Source organism: Gymnoscopelus microlampas, assembly GCF_963454915.1.
Source record: "Gymnoscopelus microlampas genome assembly, chromosome: 17".
Lineage (NCBI taxonomy): Eukaryota > Metazoa > Chordata > Actinopteri > Myctophiformes > Myctophidae > Gymnoscopelus > Gymnoscopelus microlampas.
This window is the reverse complement of record NC_139954.1, coordinates 3,864,105-3,885,263: the sequence shown is the minus strand read 5'-3', so window position 1 is coordinate 3,885,263 and position 21,159 is coordinate 3,864,105. Positions and strand designations below refer to the sequence as shown.

The 21,159-nt window shown below is 41.1% G+C and overlaps 1 protein-coding gene across 1 annotated transcript; it reads right to left on the bottom strand.

The window, feature by feature from the left end:
- Positions 1-1,329: 1,329 nt before the first annotated feature.
- LOC311065186 (uncharacterized protein) lies at positions 1,330-21,159 on the bottom strand (the record flags this gene model as incomplete). Its single annotated transcript, XM_084085403.1, has 6 exons — positions 21,076-21,159; positions 19,569-19,712; positions 19,156-19,257; positions 15,625-15,726; positions 3,203-3,301; positions 1,330-1,334 (listed from the first exon to the last, which is right to left on the bottom strand). Exons 2-6 carry the CDS (start codon positions 19,675-19,677, stop codon positions 1,330-1,332), a joined length of 417 nt encoding a protein of 138 aa, XP_083941529.1. The 5' UTR covers positions 19,678-19,712; positions 21,076-21,159.

Sequence of the window (21,159 nt, the reverse complement as noted above, 5' to 3'; positions counted from 1 at the left end):
CAAGAAATATTGTTCAATATGTATTATGGTGGTGTGTGTGTGTGTGTGTGTGTGTGTGTGTGTGTGTGTGTGTGTGTGTGTGTGTGTGTGTGTGTGTGTGTGTGTGTGTGTGTGTGTGTGTGTGTGTGTGTGTGTGTGTGTGTGTGTGCGCGCGCGCGCGCGCATGCGTGTGTTAATGGGTTCCACTTGCTCCCTAAGTAAGGGCATTTCTTATTGGTTAGTGGGCGTGGGCAGCACCTCAATAACATCCTCGACATGTGCTATGGTAATGTCAAAGACGCATATAAATCTGTACCCCTTCCGCCCCTGGGCGCCTCTGATCAAATTTGTGTACACCTTTTCCCTGTGTACCGCACTGTACTTAAGCGTGGCAAAGTACAGAAAATGTGCGTTAAAAATTGGAACAACCACAACGCTTGTGAGACCCTTCGAGGTCTACTAGAATCCACAGATTGGGACATGTTCAAGGCATCCTCTGCCAACATAAATGAGTTAACTGACGTTGTCACGAGTTGGTCACTGTATTGTGAAGACACTGTAATTCCAGACAGAATTATTAAAGTGTACCCAAATTCCAAACCTTGGACAACCAAATCCCTCAAATCACTTCTTCAGAAAAAGAACAAAGCTTTCAGAGAGGGAAACACTCTAGAACTGCGAAATTTGCAGAAAGAAATAAAGAGAGAGGTTAAAGTTGGAAAAATGCAATACAAGGAAAAGATAGAAGCCCAACTCAGAGCAAACAACATGGGCTCCGCCTGGGATGGCATGAAAACCATCACTGGCCTGAAAGCCAATGGTAGGAAGAAGGTTGCATTAGCCGACTACAGCTGTGATAAGCAACTAGCTCAGGACCTCAACGACTTTTATGGCCGATTTGATGCCCATGATTTTAGTGAAAATCACGCTGAGATGAAAAACAGACTACTGTCTGCCCCCCCTACTAGTTCCTTTTTCGAGGAACAGGATGTGATCAAGTGATCAAATGCAACCCTAAGAAAAGCGCAGGCCCTGACCACATCGGAGGTCGCCTCTTAAAGACCTGCGCCGACCAGCTTGGTCCCCTTTTCTACTTCTTATTTAATATGTCCATTAGTCAACAGAACGTACCACTCCTATGGAAACAGTCCACTGTTGTCCCTGTTGCCAAGAACAGCAACCCAAAAATGCTAAATGATTTCAGACCTGTGGCCCTTACATCCCTTGTTATGAAACAGTTTGAGAAGCTAGTCAAGCGAGAACTTGTAGCAAAAACTGAAAGCCTATTAGACCCTCTTCAGTTTGCTTATAGGGAAGGCAGAGGCGTCCAAGATGCAATTGCCACTCTACTCAATCTGGTGCACAAACATCTAGAGGGAAAGAAAAACCACGCCAGGTTGCTCTTTGTTGACTTTTCATCAGCGTTCAACACGATCCAGCCACATGTTCTGGTCGAGAAACTAATGAGCACTTTCAGTCTGGACCCATGCCTGGTGGGCTGGATCCTCGACGTTCTTACCAATCGATTACAATGTGTAAGAGTCAATAATACACTGTCCAGTCTTCTGTCATCCTCTACTGGCTCGCCCCAGGGGTGTGTGTTATCTGCTTTCCTATACATTCTATATACCAACGATTGCCTTAGCCATTTCCATAATTCATTCATAGTCAAGTACGCTGACGACTCGGTCATTGTCAGCCTGCTTGGCAATGAAGAAAATGGCCATGGGCAAGTGCTCGATGATTTTCTGTCATGGTGTGACAATGCTTTCTTAAAGTTGAATGTCTCAAAAACTAAGGAGCTTTGCATTGACTTTAGACAGTCCCCACAATCTCCCCGGAAGAGCCTGGCCAACGGAGAGACAGTAGATATTGTAAAAAATTACAAATATCTGGGCACAATAATCGATGATAAACTGAAATTCGACCTCAACACGGACATGATGTATAAAAAAGGCCAGCAACGCCTATACTGTCTGAGAAAATTGGCTAAGTTCAATATCGACAAAACACTGATGAAACTGTTTTACAGTGCCTACATAGAGTCTGTCATTTCCTTTTCTATTATATGTTGGTTTGGTAATCTCTGTGTCAAGGATAAGAATTGCCTTGGTAGAATTGTGAAAGTTGCCTCCAAGGTAATTGGTACAAATATGAACAGCCTTGGACTTCTCTTTAACAGACAAGTGCTCAAAAAAGCCAAGTCCATTCGCTCAGATACCGCTCACCCACTTAACAATGAGTACAAACTCCTTCCTTCGGGCCGTCGCTTGCGGACCCCCAGTGCCACAACAAACAGGCACAAACTGTCCTTCATTCCTATTTCTATCGGCAGTCTGAACTCTGTTATGGAGAAGCCAAGGAGGAGATAGCCTTTAGTTATTACGTGAACCAAGCAGTCTCCTTGTGTCCACGTATTCCTTTTCAATGGCCATGTACACTGGACTGAATTGCACCTTACACTTTGCTCTTTATGACCTAATGTGAACTCTCTGTATCGGCCACGGATGTGTTACTGTTCTGCTTTTTACTGTTTTTTATTGTCTGTTTTAATGTTGTTGTACTGCACTGATGCTATATGCTGCAAACCAATTTGCCCCTCGGGGACACTAATAAACTTGAACCTTGAACCTTGGTCAACATGGGCGTCCATGTTAGAGCGGTGCCAGTCTAAATGAGATTTGCCCAAAGATGTGTTCCTCAGTGCACTATTATTTTCAACAAGAGTCTGTATGTTTACTGTGATACCTTGATGAATACTGGTTGTCCTAAACATGCTAAATGTACCTACATGAAGTAGTGATGCTTTGCACATGTTTTCAATTCAAGTCATTTTGTCAAACCGAACAATATGCTGTTTACAACAAACTACTTTTGGTCACGTTTCTGTTGTATTCTGTTGTAGACTCAGGTTTTACACCAAAAGCAGTGACTGACCAGAGACTTGTGTGTATTCTCACCAGAATAAATTGTCAATAAGAGAGAGAAGTGGTCTGGAACTTCATGAATCCACAACACAACGCAGATCAAACGTGTGTGTCATATTGTGTTGTGCACCACAACACAATATGACCAATTTGTTACTACCATTACCTCTATATCACATTTCATTTTGTCTGGTTCCACACTGTTGAAGCACAATAATTTCCCTGCGAATAGTGCAGCTAGCGACTGTTGTATCTGACAATTGAAGACAAATAAAGCTGGAAAGGGAGAAACTTACTGAGGTCTGACTGGCCTTCAGGTTCCTCCTGTTTCATTGAAACGGGTCTGGCTGGGTCTGGAGAGTTCATCTGCACTTGCAGTCTGGACTCCACAGAGTCTGGAAAGAAACAATAAAAATCCCAGAGGAGATTAGGATTAATTAAGAACAGAACGTCCTTTTATAATCAACTTCAACAAATAACAGACATGAGAGAAGGAGTAACTTATTGTGTTAATCACTTGTCAACTGGGCAAGTTACTTTTTTCACAGAGCACTTTGATTATGAATAATAACCTTTTTTCACATCAAGTTGCCCAGCATGAATATTATGTGGATATATTATGAATATAATGTAATTCTCTCTCTGAAAGAAAATGTTCCCTCTTAATCCTAAATGTTCATGTTTTCCTTTTTCAGGTAAAAACTCCAGTTACACAGCATTATTTAGTAATTGTTTTTATAATAAATCAGTAAAATCAGGCAAAAATATAAATGAAAAAAACTAACCCTAACCCTATAACCGAAATAAAGTAACCAAAAAACCCAAATAAACTAACAGAATCCAGAAACCGCATTTTTTTGCTCACCCGCCGTCTATGCACACACACACACACACACACACACACACACACACACACACACACACACACACACACACACACAATTAATAACGCACTATTCAGCCACCCTCTTTGTTCAGATTCAACAGAGTAACACTGCCCTCTAGTATCTAGCATAGGCTAATGAATCAAAGATGTTTGAAAGACTACTTGACAAGTGCTTATTATAATATTTTAAAATTGGTTAGTAACCGCTGATTAAAAAACCCAGCTCATTGGCATGGTTAAGAGTGTCCGCCCTGAGGTTGGGAGGTCGGGGTTCAATACCCCGGCCGGGTCATACCAAAGACTATAAATAGGACGCAATGTCTCCCTGCTGGACACTCTGCATCAAGGGTTGGATTGGGGTAAGTCCCTGTGTACATCATGGCTGGGGGATATACTTGTACATCAAGCCACCTCACGCCACAGAAACAGGAGATAAGCTCCTGCCCTATGGGTTCTCAAGGCTACCTACTTACCCACCGATGTAATCTCATGTTATGTTTTTGTTTGACAGGAAGTAATTAAGATTGGAAAAATTCTCAACAATTATGTATGTATTTATTTTTTGGCATCTATTGTCAATTATGTACCCATTACGACCACGGATATTCTCTGAAAGAGTGCAAAACATGCTTAGTTAACGAACACTATTGTTGAGCAGGGGTCAACTCTGAACTATAGTCTCTTTTCCCTCTACACCAAATGTCTTAAAGGGGAAGACCACTCATTTTCAACATTGAACTATGTCTTTAATACACCTTAGAGCTGTTGTGTGGAAATAAGAAAAAAGTCCCCCCCCCCTTCTATGTTGCCTAGAAAAGGATAATTGATTGAGGTCATGTGATCAGTGACATACGCACGGTGTACTTTTGGCTCCGCCCCCTCAGCCAAAAGTACTAAGGGGGCGGAGCCAAAAGTACACCGTGCGTATGTCACTGATCACATGACTGATTCAATGTTGAAAATGAGTGGTCTTCCCCTTTAAGACGCGTTGAGTTTGTAGATCAGCATTTTTTCAAATCCCCCCCCCCCCCCAGTACAGGGATGCTACGATTGAGGTGGTTACACCTCAAATCAAGAAGCTTCTAAAAAGCTTGTCAAAGATCTGTTATCTCACACAGAGCAGACTAAAAGACCCATTTCTAGACCTCTCACCAGCTACAGAGGCACGCCATAAAATCCGTTTTCATAGTTTTAACCTACTACCAAACTTTACCAGGCATGTCAGGCTTTCATGTGCGTCTGTTTCATGACGTCATGCAATAAGCGGCTTGAGCAGTGTCACAGACAAACCCTGTTCTAGATGCTTTGGTCTACGGGCACTCTGTAGGAAAATGTACAATTAGGTGCAGTTTTTCTTTTGTATTGCATTTGTGAAAAAGTTTTTGCATTTGTGAAAAAAAGGACCTGCTTTTGGATATTGTAATAATGAGAATAAAACATGTTAGCACATTCCATGCCAGAGTTTAATATCATAATGTACTCACCAGTGCCAGCGATTTATTGTTGTTTTTTTAGTTTTTTTCACGTCGCCACAGACCTCGCTAAATACCTTATGATCGCACGTTAAACTGTTTGTAGACACACAGGGTAGCTGTGTGAGTGGCCCAGAGAAGACCGTTTCAATCGGCGACGTTCCATTTTGCAGTAGTCGCGGTTTCTGTTAAACAGCGTTCAGCGAGGAGAAAAACAACTCCGAGATAATGGCGTATAGTGACAATACGTACTGAGGTGTTGGTGGTCTTCAGGTTCCTCCTGTTTAATAGGAATGTCCCTGGCTGAGTCTGGAGAGTTCATCTTCACCTGCAGTCTAGACTCCACACACTGGTCTGAAATGAAGCAATTGGATAAGGACTTATCATAACTTCTGACTGTACTACATGTACTGTAGTAACAATCTTGTTAATAAAGTAATCAAGCAATCAATACAACTCTTCATTATTTAGTTGCAACGTCACTTTCTTCGTTCTAAGTTATGTCTTTGTTCAAGGAAAGGTGTTATGAGTTTAAATACCTGTAAATAAAACACTACATACCTATCCTGTACAACTTTACTACAGGTTGTAAATAAAACACTACATACCTATCCTGTACAACTTTACTACAGGTTGTTAATAAAACACGACATACCTATCCTGTACAACTTTACTACAGGTTGTTAATAAAACACTACATACCTATCCTGTACAACTTTACTACAGGTTGCAGCATTGCATCAAACAGTCCATGTCTCTGGTCCATCCCTTGCTGTTCCTCTGACCATGTTAATGATGTTTGGAGGCCATCTCCCTTGATAGCGTAGATCTCTCCCTGTGGGGCTCTGTGGAAATCAACATTTTAATCCTGATCGGTGGCCATTTTTCTCATAGAGTTATAATGTATTAAGAGTGCAACCAATAGGGACTCGCAGTTGAAAAATACGGAGAGCTGACACAGATCGGATTAAAATGCTATTTATTGAACAATACGGAAGATACGCCAACTTCTGCGGCCCCGAACATAATTGCAACCTCCGTGGCCATGAGATAAGCACTTTATATTTGAAACCGGACCTAGCCCTGAAGAATGACTGTCATACCATGACAGACGAGTGTCATGTGAACCATGGCTAGTACGGACCCAAAGTGTGAAAGTGCAAAGACTATTTTGAAATAACAGCAATAGGCTCTATGCACAGCAGCCATATTGGAAAGAAATTGGGCCTCTTCTTACTTCCTTCACAGGTGTTACCAATGATACTAATGAAGGCTCTGTTCCATTCTGGTCAGGGTGCACTGCTGATATCGTGCATGTTGGCTCACTAGAAACACTCCATTTTGGTTCCAAAATGGAGTGTTTCATTTGGTTCCATTTGTACACTCTCAAAGTTATGGGAAATAAGACTTGAAAATAAGACAACCACTATGCCAAACTAAATGGAACAGAACCTTAATTAGTATCATTGGTAACACATGTGTATTGTGAAGGAAGGAGGGGGCCCAATCCATTCCCAATATGGCTGCTGTGCATAGAGCCTATAGGCTCTATGCACAGCAGCCATATTATCACTTCCTTCACAGGTGTTACCAATGATACTAATGAAGGCTCTGTTCCATTTAGTGTAGCAAAGTGGTTTCCACGACCCCCATAACTCTGAGTGTACAAATGGAACCAAATGGACCATTAATTTGTACACTCTCAGAGTTACACACCCATAAGGGGCCATTTGGAAGCCCATGAGGGTCCCTGGACCCACTGGTGTAACAGAGTGTTTCCAGTGGGCCAACATGCACAATACCAGCACCCTGACTCTGTTTGACCAGAATGGAACAGAGCCTTCATTAGTATCATTGGTAACACCTGTGAATGTCTTCATATTATGGCTGCTGTGAATGGAGCCTATTAGATGTATATTCCAATTGAGTAAATAAATACAAATGAAAGCCAACATGAATGAGTTGATCTTTACCTGCTGTGTTTCAGTGGTTGAGCTGCTAACAAACGTCCTCCTGCTGCTCAACGACGACACTGTTTAGAAACGACACGTTTTTACTTGTCTTTGTGTTTTACTTTGATATAAATCTATGGTGTTTTAAAGTGTCAACAACAGTCAGTCAACACGCCATGTTGTTTTCACTACTGCATTGTGGGTATGTTCTTCTTCTGACGACCACTCTGTCTAGACGCCAGTTGGCGTGTTGCTGCCCCCTACCGTTGGTCTCGGGTACTGTCCACTGTTTATATACCGCAGGGGTCTTCAATAGGGGGTCCGGGACCCCTAGGGGGTCCTCAGAGTTACTACAGGGGGTCCGCCAAATCTTTGTGATATATATATTTTTTCACATTAACCACTTGGACCCTAGCATCCCTTTTCTGATGAGAACTTTAGCCAAAAATAGCAGATCTACAAGCTTGTAGATCTGCTATTTTTTGGCAAAGAATTATAGGTGTAGAGGGAAAAAAGCAGCAAACGTTTATCTGAAACACAATTTTATACAATATAGAGGGGGTCCCTGCTTCATCTCTCTCTCAGCTAGGGGGTCCTTGGCCTGAAAACGTTGAAGACCCCTGATAGTAACAGTACTATGTGACCTTCCAGACCTGTAGACAAGAGAACATCCACCTAGGAGTAAAGCAGTTCGTCCAACTAAATCAAATTAAATGATTACAAACAAATAATTGTTAATCATTCATTTTTCGTACATGAAATAATTGTTAATCATTCATTTAATAAATTAACCAATTAATAATCAATCCCTATTTTGGATATGTCATTCATTATAGGCAAAATCTTCCCACTAATGTAAAATCCAAAAATATTGAAAATAGCAGATCTACAAGCTCACAACACGTCACATGTTTTGAGCTTGTAGATCAGCTATTTTCACAAGTCTTACACAACATTGTTGTGCAATATAATATAACATAGGGCTGATGTCCTTAATCAATTTGTTGGGAAAAAAAACATTAAGAAACAAACTATTACAATTATTTGATTAATCAGAAAATCGATCTGTAGATGAATTGCTTAGAAAGTCATGGACAGTTGCAGCCCTATATCCATCACAGCTTTCATCAGGAAACATTGATGCTGCACAGGTCTAATCACGTCTCATAGAAATGCAGGATACAACATAAACTAACATATACCATGTTACAGGATGCAACACATACCTTGTATTAAACATGTTATTACCCATATCATTTTCAAACTATGTAACTATATCAATATGTCTATGATAAATTCAGACTGTAAGTCAAGTTATTTCAAAGTGAGTTGTGAGCTTGTAGATCGGCTATTTTTGGCAAAGAGGTATATAGGTGCAGAGGGAAAAAAGAGCAGACTAGGTAAAGAAAAAAAGTTGAATCTAAAACACAAATTTATGCAATATGTAGAGGGGGTCCCTGCTTCATCTCTCTCTCTCAGCTAGGGGGTCCTTGGCCTGAAAACATTGAAGACCCTTGGCTTAGGGTAGCAGGTGAGCTGTTGGCAGCAGGTGTTGGCGAGAATGGCGACACTAGGAGGCTCTGGGCACTGTGGGTTGCCTCCGGGCCTGGCTTCTCCTGAGTCTGACTCTGACCAGAAGTGACTTCCGTGCGTTGTGTCGTCGTTGCCACTTTCAAACATCTCATTCTGCCTTGATGGATTTCTAAATCCTCTTGAAATTTGCAGGTTTTACCTCAGTATGTAGCTTGCTTTGGGTTCTTCCCCTCAGAAGAAGTGGTTTGGGCTGCCAACCCTCTCCAAACCCGGGTTGCCGTCTCTCCGGCCGTCCTCTGTCACTCCAGATGTCACCACACTCTTCGTGGTCGTCACCCACTGGTCACTGGTACTCCCAGAGTAATCCAGTTAGCAAAACATCTACTGATGCACAGCCTTGGACAGATCATCAGTGTTGTTTCCTGGAGTCACTGGTCAACAGTATACTTCTAGAGATGCATACAGTTGTTCCTAACTGTTTAGTCTTTTTTTGTTACTTATGTGTTCCTTTCTTCTATATTCTCTATTCTCTATTTTAACTCTTCCTGTAACTAGATGTTGAGAGCTTGTACAAAAATAATTTCACCCACTCTTCTACATCTGTAATCATGTGATGTGACACTAAAGTTGATTCTGAATTGTGTCTGCAAACCAAATTCTTCCACACATCCCAAATAGGAATGTTATAGCTTATATTTCACTTTCTTGATAATAATTCATTAGGCTTATAGCATATTAATAAAACATCTTGCACATATGTGTGTGTGCTATAGGGCTTTGCACAGGCTTTAATTTGCTATCACATCACACTTTTAATCATGTAATATGACAATAGTGATCATAGTCATTACATTAGGTGTAATTATTAGTCATAAATCATAAAAAATACATCCCTCAGTTAACCAGCATATAATTAAAATGATTGAAATGGTTTGATTGATTGATTGACATACTTGACAGACCTTAAAGCTTTCATGACATTCAGTTTTATAACACATTAAAAGTCTTTGTCATGGTCCTTGAAACGTGTATACAAACTTTTAACTGAAAATTCCACTCTAGTGAGCCATTGCAGGTGTTTTTCTTTTTCTAAAGCCTTTTCAACTGCAATGAAAAAATAAATCTTTGCTGAGGGATTTTGCCTGTCAATCATCACCTCTGCCTCTTTTTGCCTCAGTTATCTGATATTTGAAATGGTGCCCCGCGGTGGCGCAGTCGGTAGCGCTGTTGCCTCACAGCTAGAAGGTCCTGCGCTCGATTCCCGCTGGGGACGCTGTGGGCACTGGGGGCGTGTCTTCTCCTCCGCGTCAGCAGTGCCCATACCCTAGGTGGGGTTGGCGAAAGGGCCTACTTTGTGTGGAGTTTGCATGTTCCCCCCGTGTCTCTCAGGGTAGTTACAAAAACACGTAGTAATCCTGGTCGCTATACTGCCTCCCCCATGACAGCCGGGGCGCTTGATGGAGGGGAAGGGAACTGGTTGGAATAACGTGTTCCTTCCACACGCTACGTCCAACTAGGGAAACTCCCCCCTGTCAGGTGACAAGAAGGTCAGTTGGCTCTCATGCATTGAAAGAGGCATGAGCTCGGCCCTGGCCTCCCTAGGCTGGTGAGGGGAGTGTAGCGCCCAGGATCACTTAGAAAATTGGCACCGGGTGAAAAATAAGGGTTACAAAATCGTGGGATAAAGATTTAGTAAAAAAAAGAAAAATTGTGCCCCAGTCATTGAGCATGTAATAGCACACAGCACAATCACATCAAAACATGATATAAAACTCAAAATCTGTAAAGACTACAATCAATATGGTTTACTTGGTCATTTATAATATAAATAAATAACACCACAATCATTTGAGATACCTTTGAAATACCTTTAAGTAAAAAAAGAAAGACAAAAAGTTACCATAAACACTAAACTGATTGTATCGTTTTAAAATAAGAAAAACAAAAGAGATGGAGAATGACTTAAACTGATTGTATTGTTTTAAAATAAGAAAAACAAAAGAGATGGAGAATGACTCCACAAGATGAGTCCTAATGGAAACTTCTATTGACAGGAGCATTATAAATCTCCATGATATTTGTGCTCGTCTATCTAACTCCCTGACAACATGCAGCGTTTAATTTGATCCTCCCAGTGAGCTGATTTATGGTGGAAAGTTTTTTTCTCCCCCTTGGTGTGAATGCACTGATATCTTGTCAGAGCACTTAACTGACTGAAACTCTTCTCACACTGTTAACAGTGACAATTAGTTTTCTCAAGCGTGAACACGCTGGTGTGTCTTCAGGTGGCCTGACTCACGGAAACTCTTGTCACAATGTTTACAGTGGAAAGGTTTTTCTCCAGTGTGAATACGCTGGTGTTTATTCAGGGAACCTGATTGAGTGAAACGCTTGTCACAAATTTTACAGTGAAAAGGTTTATCTCCAGTGTGGATACGCTCGTGTCTTTTCAGGTCAGATGACTTCCTGAAACTCTTGTCACAAAGTTTACAGTGGAAACGTTTTTCTCCTGTGTGGATACGCTGGTGTGTTTTCAGATAACCTGACTGAGTGTACCTCTTGTCACAATGTTTACAGTGGAAAAGTTTTTCTCCAGTGTGGATACGCTGGTGTGTCTTCAGGTCACCTGACTGAGTGAAACTCTTGTCACAATTTTTACAGTGGAAAGGTTTTTCTCCTGTGTGGATACGCTCGTGTCTTTTCAGGTCAGATGACTGACTGAAACTCTTGTCACAATGTTTACAGTGGAAACGTTTTTCTCCAGTGTGGATACGCTGGTGTGTCTTCAGGTCACCTGACTGAGTGAAACTCTTGTCACAATTTTTACAGTGGAAAGGTTTTTCTCCAGTGTGGATACGCTCGTGTCTTTTCAGGTCAGATGACTGAATGAAACTCTTGTCACAATGTTTACAATGGAAAGGTATTTCTCCTGTGTGGGTATGATGGTGTGTCTTCAGATGCCATGACTGAGTGAAACTCGTGTCACAAAGTTTACAGTGGAAAGGTTTTTCTCCTGTGTGGATACGCTTGTGTCTTTTCAGGTCAGATGACTTCCTGAAACTCTTGTCACAAAGTTTACAGTGGAAAGGTTTTTCTCCTGTGTGAACACTCTGGTGTGTTTTCAGATTACCTGACGTAGTGAAACTCTTGTCACAATGTTTACAGTGGAAACGTTTTTCTCCTGTGTGGACACTCTGGTGTGTTTTCAGATTACCTGACATACTGAAACTCTTGTCACAATGTTTACAGTGGAAACGGTTTTCTCCTGTGTGGACACTCTGGTGTATTTTCAAATTACCTGACTGACTGAAACTCTTGTCACAATGTTTACAGTGGAAACGTCTTTCTCCAGTGTGGATACGCTGGTGTACCTTCAGGTGACCACACTCAATGAAAGTCTCGTTACAATACGTACAGTGATAAGGTCTATCTCCTTGTTTCGGGCTGGTTGTAGAGCTGTTTATTTGCTGACATGCTGATGAGGTGATCTGTCCATTCCTCAGCATTTGCCGGTAGAGGTTGTTGTGTTTACTCCTGATGTGTTTATGGAGGAAGAGCTGAGATGTGAAGGAGTATGAACACTCAGAACAGGAAAAGAACTGAGTCTGGGAAGACTGGAACCTCACTGCTGAGAGAGGGGGGGGGGGGGGAAGAGAGAGAGAGGAAGAGAGAAGGGGAGAGGCTGGTTAAAAATGGTGAGCACAAATACAACTTATGGCTTCCCTGTTAACATTTCTGATTTCATAGACCTCTTTTATTCCAGTTTTCCCACACCTATGTAAGCCCTTTCCCTGTGTTTAACACTGACTGACCTCCACTGGTCTCCTCCCAATCATCACTGTCTTCAGTGACTTCAGATTCAAGCTCAACTTCAATTTCAAAGCAGTGTGAAGAGATGTCTTCATCATAAACGTCCCCTTTCACTGCTAGTAATGTCAACGTTGACCCATCAGACTCCTCTGGTCTTTGAAGTAACTCCTCCTGTTCCTCTTTAATCTGTGGAGGCTCTGGTTCCTCCTGGTGCTGACTGGCGCTCCTCTTCTGTTGAGAAACCTCCTCTTTACACACAACCATGTGCAGGATGTCTAGGAGCAGAAATAGGACATGATAGTAAATAGGGGTGTTGGAAAAAATCGATTCGAATGCGAATCGCGATTCTCATGTTGGACGATTCAGAATCGATTTTCAAAAAAAAAAATCGATTTTCAATTTTTTTTTTTTTTTTTTTTTTTTTGGGAGGATCTTGGATTTACCTTTGTGTGTTTACATTATTATCAGTTGATAAAACCTATGTTTTGAATCAAGAATCGTTTAGAATCGAGAATCGTTTTGAATCTTATCGGAAAAAATCGCACTTGAATCAAAAAAAAAAAAAAAAAAATCGAAAAAAATCGATTTTGAATCGAGAATCGTTTATTTTGAAAAAATCGATACAAATCGGAATCGTGACCCCAAGAATCGGAATCAAATCGATTCTTGAGATAGCAGACGATTCACAGCCCTAATAGTAAACACTGGATTCCTGAAGTGTAAATAAACATTTCCATCCGCCATGTTTCCATCCTAACCCTAAGCCAGCTGTAGTCTACTGCCCAGGGAACCTATAAATGAATGCTGGAGGGGTCCCTGTGTACATTTTAACAATGGAGTGTACAAATGGAACCAAATGGACATGTAAGTAAGGGACCATTTGGTTCAATTTTGTACACTCTCAGGTATACAGAAACTCCCAAAATGGCTCAGTTTCTGACTGTGCGTCTACAAGGGCTTGTGTGTCGTCTTTGCTTTGTTATTGGTTCCCGAAAGAGGAAATTTGGCCATAGGCCAAACCATATAGAACAGGTACATTAAAAACAATACCACCAAAGTGGAAAAAGCGGCACTCCAAAATAATAGATGCAAGACAGGCTCAGATACACTTTCTTCTATTCATAGAGAACGCTAATGAGTTTCGTATAGAACAGGGTTTGTCTTTATGTTCAATTCATATGTGAGCTCTGATTTGGGAGTAAGTTGGGCCAAGCCATTTACAACTGGATGTGTCTGTATCTACAGTATGTATGTATGTATGTATGTATGTATGTATGTATGTATGTATGTATGTATGTATGTATGTATGTATGTATGTATGTATGTATGTATGTATGCATGCATGCATGTATGTATGTATGTATGTACTGTATGTATGTCACCTCCAAAGTAGACCAATCATAGCTCATGCCGCTAAGTGCATGACGTTATGAAACAGAAGCACCTCCAAATATGAAAGTTTAACATGTCTGGTGATGGTTAATGGGTAGTAAATTAAAATCTACAAAAACTGGTTTGTATGACCTGTTTGTCTATAAATGAGTCTGTGAATCTGTCTGTGTGTCTGGGGCTAGTTTCACAAACCACCGTGCCGATCAGCGCAACATTTCTTGTGCATGCTGCCAGTAGACCAAGCTAGTTTTATTCCACATCTAATAGAATGTACTTTAAGTCATGGTCATGTTTCAGTTTTGTACAGATTGTTAAAGTGCAGACTGTAAGCTTTCAAGTGACATAAACTGCACTGAAATCTGGAGATAGTTGAAGGAGATATACTTATTTGAATGTTGTTAACCACTTAAAGACCAGCTGAAATGTATTTTTTTGCAACCATATCTTAACGTAATTCCCAGTGAAACGGGGGCTGGGTGGCTCTGAGCCGATCACAACTGAGTGTTTAAAACAGTCATACAGCGTACATATGTCTAACTCGTTGCGTTGCACACTGCAACAAGGCAGAGCTGAATCGAGTGTATGTTACTACATTGGCTATTTCTCACCTCAAATGCTTTTGGAACCAGTTAATGCATTGTTTATAACATAATTAATAACGCACCATTCGGCCATCCTCTTTGTTCAGATTGGCACTGCCCTCTAGTATCTTAGCCTGGTAAACCCCCCTCCCTCCGGAAATCTCATTTGCATTTGATTTCAGGAAGGAGTCTGGTCTACAGACTCCTGGTACAGTTGACTGACAACCCCTTCAGCCAATCAGCAGTTGGTTTCCCTTCAGCAGCTCATTTTCCCCATCCCCAGCCAAGTATGACGCAAGGGGACTTTTGAAGGGGCTATGCCGAAAATAGGTTGCTTTATTCGGATACATACGTGTCACTGCCCGCCCCTGCCGGTTCTCTGAATTTTTATTTCTAAATAGGCTCGGTCATGATTAATTGACCACATATATGAAGTTAAACAACTAAATTCTATCCAAACGATATCTTAAAAGTAAATTATGTGCCTCAAAAAAGAAGGTCTACGGCCGCTCTGTAGTATTACATATTTAATGATGGCTATGGATGTTGATTGATTGATTGATTGATTACTTCATTAGTCAAACAATGTAAAAAGCATGGAGGTACGGTAAAACATTTAGGCTAAAAGGCACACAAAGTCATGGGGACTTGTTTCCATTGTGGTCCTATAATATCTGGATGTTATTGCAGGGGTGTTCAACGTTTTCAGGCCAAGGACCCCCTTGCTGAGAGAGAGATGAAGCAGGGACCCCCTCTATATTGTATAAAATTGTATTTCAGATTCAACTTTTTTTGTTTACTTGGTCTGTTCTTTTTTTCCCTCTACACCAAACACCTTTTTGCCAAAAATAGCCAATCTACAAGCTCACAACGCTTCGCAGCACGAGGCGTTGTGAGCTTGTTGATCTGCTATTTTTGGCTAAAGTTCTCCTCAGAAAAGGGATGCTAGGGGTTCAAGTGGTTAAGGTAAAAAAAATCATATCACACAAAGATTTGGCGGACCCTCTAGGGGTCCCGGACCCCCTGTTGAAGACCCCTGTATTATTGTCATGATATTTTCTACCAAAATTATCGTACAATGATAATACATACTGAGGTGTGGGTGGTCTTCAGGTTCCTCCTGTTTAATAGAAATGTCCCTGGCTGAGTCTGGAGAGTTCATCTTCACCTGCAATCTGGACTCCACAGACTGGTCTGAAATGAAGCAAGTGAATAAGGACTTTAAAGGAGGAGTTCACCCAAAAAATGACTTATTTTCTATCAATTGCACACCCTATGAAGCCTTGAATCCATGGATTCTTTTTTGTTTTTGTTGCATTCCTAAGCTAATAATTTGATTCCCGTCTCATACCGGCTAATGTATCCGGTAGGAGACACAAAGTACATTATTTGTGTCTCCTACCGGAAATACACACGGTCATCAAATTATTGTCTTAGGAATGCCACAAAAACAAAAATAAATCCATGAAATCAAGGCTTCATGGGGTGTGTAATTGATAGAAAATAAGTCTTTTTTTGGGTGAACTCCTCCTTTAATAACTAGAGTGTATTATCTAACATATGAACCTTGAATGCAAAGATAATGACATTGATTTGTTAGGGTAGAAATCTCACCAATTACATCCCCAAGCTACAATTTATGTTCATACGTAGATTAAGTACGGATTAGCGATCCTCCTCCCTATAATCCCAAACTTAATCTCAGTTAGACTGTGACATCTTTAGTTCAGATGTAGCCAAGATGATGAAAGAGAGCCTTTGGTCAACAAGAAGAGTAAAAGCAATGCATTTGTTTGGAAACATTTTGGTGTCCAGAAGGTAGATGAGGAGCAACAAGAAATACTGTTCAAGAAGTACTATGGTGGTGCGTGTGTGTGTGTGTGTGTGTGTGTGTGTGTGTGTGTGTGTGTGTGTGTGTGTGTGTGTGTGTGTGTGTGTGTGTGTGTGTGTGTGTGTGTGTGTGTGTGTGTGTGTGTGTGTGTGTGTTAGTGGGTTCCACTTGCTCCCTAAGTAAGGGCATTTCTTATTGGTTAGTGGGCGTGGGCAGCACCTCATTGGTCAACATGGGCGTCCATGTTAGAGCGGTGCCAGTCTAAATGAGATTTGCCCAAAGATGTGTTCCTCAGTGCACTATTATTTTCAACAAGAGTCTGCATGTTTACTGTGATACCGTGATGAATACTGTTTGTCCTAAACATGCTAAATGTACCTACATGAAGCAGTGATGCTTTGCACATGTTTTCAATTAGTCGTTTTGTCAAACCGAACAATATACTGTTTACAACAAACTACTTTTGGTCACTTTGTTAATTCTGTTGTAGACGTGCTGAGGCTCGGGTTTTACACCAAAAGAAGTGACTGACCAGAGACTTGTGTGTATTCTCACCAGAATAAACTGTCAATAAGAGAGAGAAGGGGTCTGGAACTTCATGAATCCACAACGCAGATCAAATGTTTCATGTGCACCACAACACAATATGACCAATTTGTTACTACTATTACCTCTATATCACATTTAATTATGTCTGGTTCCACACTGTTGAAGCACAATAATGTCCCTGCGAATAGTGCAGCTAGCAACTGTTGTACATGACAATTAAAGACAAATAAAGCTGGAAAAGGGAGAAACTTACTGAGGTCTGGCTGGCCTTCAGGTTCCTCCTGTTTCATTGAAACGGGTCTGGCTGGGTCTGGAGAGTTCATCTGCACTTGCAGTCTGGACTCCACAGAGTCTGGAAAGAAACAATTGAAATCCCAGAGGAGATTAGGATTCATTAAGAACAGAACATCCTTTTATAATAAACTTCAACAAATAACAGACATGAGAGAAGGAGTAACTTATTGTGTGAATCACTTGTCATCTGGGCAAGTTACTTTTTTCACAGAGCACTTGATTATGAATAATAACCTTTTTCACATCAAGTTGCCCAGCATGAATATTATGTGGATATATTATGAATATAATGTCAATCTCTCTCTGAAAAAAAATGTTCCCTCTTAATCCTAAATGTTCATGTTTTCCTTTTTCAGGTAACAACTCCAGTTACACAATATTCTTATTGTACGCGCGCGCACGCACGCACGCACGCACACACACACACACACACACACACACACACACACACACACACACACACACACACACACACACACACACACACACACACACACACACACACACACACACACACACACACACACACACACACACACACACACACAATAACGCACTATTCAGCCACCCTCTTTGTTCAGATTCAACAGAGTAACACTGCCCTCTAGTATCTAGCATAGGCTAATGAATCAAAGATGTTTGAAAGACTACTTGACAAGTGCTTATTATAATATGTTAAAATTGGTTAGTACCCGCTGATTAAAAACCCAGCTCATTGGCATGGTTAAGAGTGTCCGCCCTGAGATTCGGCGGTCGGGGTTCAATACCCCGGCCGGGTCATACCAAAGACTATAAATAGGACGCAATGTCTCCCCGCTGGGCACTCGGCATCAAGGGTTGGATTGGGGGTAAGTCCCTGTGTACATCATGGCTGGGGGATATACTTGTACATCAAGCCACCTCACGCCACAGAAACAGGAGATAAGCTCCTGCCCTATGGGCCACATGGCTCGGGAATCATTGGTTCTCAAGGCTACCTAGATACCCACCGATGTAATCTCATGTTATGTTTTTGTATGACAGGAAGTAATTAAGATTGGAAAAATTCTCAACAATTATGTATGTATTTATTTTTTGGCATCTATTGTCAACTATGTCCCCATTACGACCACGGATATTCTCTGAAAGAGTGCAAAACATGCTTAGTTAACAAACACTATTGTTGAGCAGGGGTCAACTCTGGACTTAGTCCTTTCTCTTTTCCCTCTACACCAAATCTCTTAAGACGCGTTGAGTTTGTAGATCAGCATTTTTTCAAATGCCCCCCCACTACAGGGATGCTAGGGTTGAAGCGGTTACACCTCAAATCAAGAAGCTTCTAAAAAGCTTGTCAAAGATCTGTTATCTCACACAGAGCAGACTAAAAGACCCATGTCTAGACCTCTCACCAGCTACAGAAGCACGCCATAAAATCCGTTTTCATAGTTTTAACCTACTACCAAACTTTTACCAGGCATGTCAGGCTTTCATGTGCTTCTGTTTCATGACGTCATGCACTTAGCGGCTTGAGCAGTGTGACAGACAAACCCTGTTCTAGATGCTTTGGTCTACGGCCACTCTGTAGAAAAATTTACAATTTGGTGCAGTTTTTCTTTTGTATTGCATTTGTGAAAAAGTTTTTGCATTTGTGAAAAAGAGGACCTGCTTTTGGATATTGTAATGAGAATAAAACATGTTAGCACATTCCATGCCAGAGTTTAATATCATAATGTACTCACCAGTGCCAGCGATTTATTGTTGTTTTTTTCACGTCGCCACAGACCTCGCTAAATACCTTATGATCGCGCGTTAAACTGTTTGTAGACACACAGGGTAGCTGTGTGAGTGGCCCAGAGAAGACCGTTTCAATCGGCGACATTCCATTTTGCAGTACTCGCGGTTTCTGTTAAACAGCGTTCAGCGAGGAGAAAAACAACTCCGAGATAATGGCGTATAGTGACAATACGTACTGAGGTGTTGGTGGTCTTCAGGTTCCTCCTGTTTAATAGAAATGTCCCTGGCTGAGTCTGGAGAGTTCATCTTCACCTGCAGTCTGGACTCCACACACTGGTCTGAAATTAAGCAATTGAATAAGGACTTATCATAACTTCTGACTGTACTACATGCACTGTAGTAGAAATCGTGTTAATAAAGTAATCAATCAATCAATACAACTCTTCATTATTGAGTTGTAACGTCACTTTCTTCGTTGTAAGTTGTGTCTTTGTTCAAGGAAAGGTGTTATAAGTTTAAATACCTGTAAATAAAACACTACATACTGTACCTATCCTAAACAATTTTACTACAGATTGTAAATAAAACACTACATACTGTACCTATCCTGAACAACTTTACTACAGGTTGTAAATAAAACACTACATACCTATCCTGTACAACTTTACTACAGGTTGCAGCATTGCATCAAACAGTCCATGTCTCTGGTCCATCCCTTGCTGTTCCTCTGACCATGTTAATGATGTTTTGGAGGCCATCTCCCTTGATAGCGTAGATCTCCCCCTGTGGTGCTCTGTGGAAATCAACATTTTAATCCTGATCGGTGGCCATTTTTCTCATAGAGTTATAACGTATTAAGAGTGCAACCAATAGGGACTCGCAGTTGAAAAATACGGAGAGCTGACACAGATCGGATTAAAATGCTATTTATTGAACAATACGGAAGATACGCCAACTTCTGCGGCCCCGAACATAATTGCAACCTCCGTGGCCATGAGATAAGCACTTTATATTTGAAACCGGACCTAGCCCTGAAACATGACTGTCATACCATGACAGACGAGCGTCATGTGAACCATGGCTAGTACGGACCCAAAGTGTGAAAGTGCAAAGACTATTTTGAAATAACTCCAACAAGACATATCATTATGACCGATGACCGTCTTGATTCAAGGCTACTCATGTACAAGTGACGTTTGCACCTCATTGCTTATATGGAGATTAACCATTACATTGAAAATAGTTAAATCAACAATATATGTAGCAAAACAATGTATGTATAGCTGCTTTGAGTACTGGTTGTTATAAGTTTATGATCACATGAATTATAATCTAGCAAGTAACACAGGTGTTACCAATGATACTAATGAAGGCTCTGTTCCATTTAGTGTATCACAGTGGTTTCCACGACCCCCATAACAGAGTGTACAAATGGAACCAAATGGACCATTAATTTGTACACTCTCAGAGTTACACACCCATAAGGGGCCATTTGGAAGCCCATGAGGGTCCCTGGACCCCAACTTTAGACCCACTGGTGTAACAGAGTGTTTCCAGTGGGCCAACATGCACAATATCAGCACCCTGACTCTGTTTGACCAGAATGGAACAGAGCCTTCATTAGTATCATTGGTAACACCTGTGAATGTCTTCATATTATGGCTGCTGTGAATAGAGCCTATTAGATGTATATTCCATATTGAGTAAATAAATAAGTTTATGATCACATGAATTATAATCTAGCAAGTAACACAGGTGTTACCAATGATACTAATGAAGGCTCTGTTCCATTTAGTGTATCACAGTGGTTTCCACGACCCCCATAACAGAGTGTACAAATGGAACCAAATGGACCATTAATTTGTACACTCTCAGAGTTACACACCCATAAGGGGCCATTTGGAAGCCCATGAGGGTCCCTGGACCCCAACTTTAGACCCACTGGTGTAACAGAGTGTTTCCAGTGGGCCAACATGCACAATATCAGCACCCTGACTCTGTTTGACCAGAATGGAACAGAGCCTTCATTAGTATCATTGGTAACACCTGTGAATGTCTTCATATTATGGCTGCTGTGAATAGAGCCTATTAGATGTATATTCCATATTGAGTAAATAAATACAAATGAAAGCCAACATGAATGAGTTGATCTTTACCTGCTGTGTTTCAGTGGTTGAGCTGCTAACAAACGTCCTCCTGCTGCTCAACGACGACACTGTTTAGAAACGACACGTTTTTAC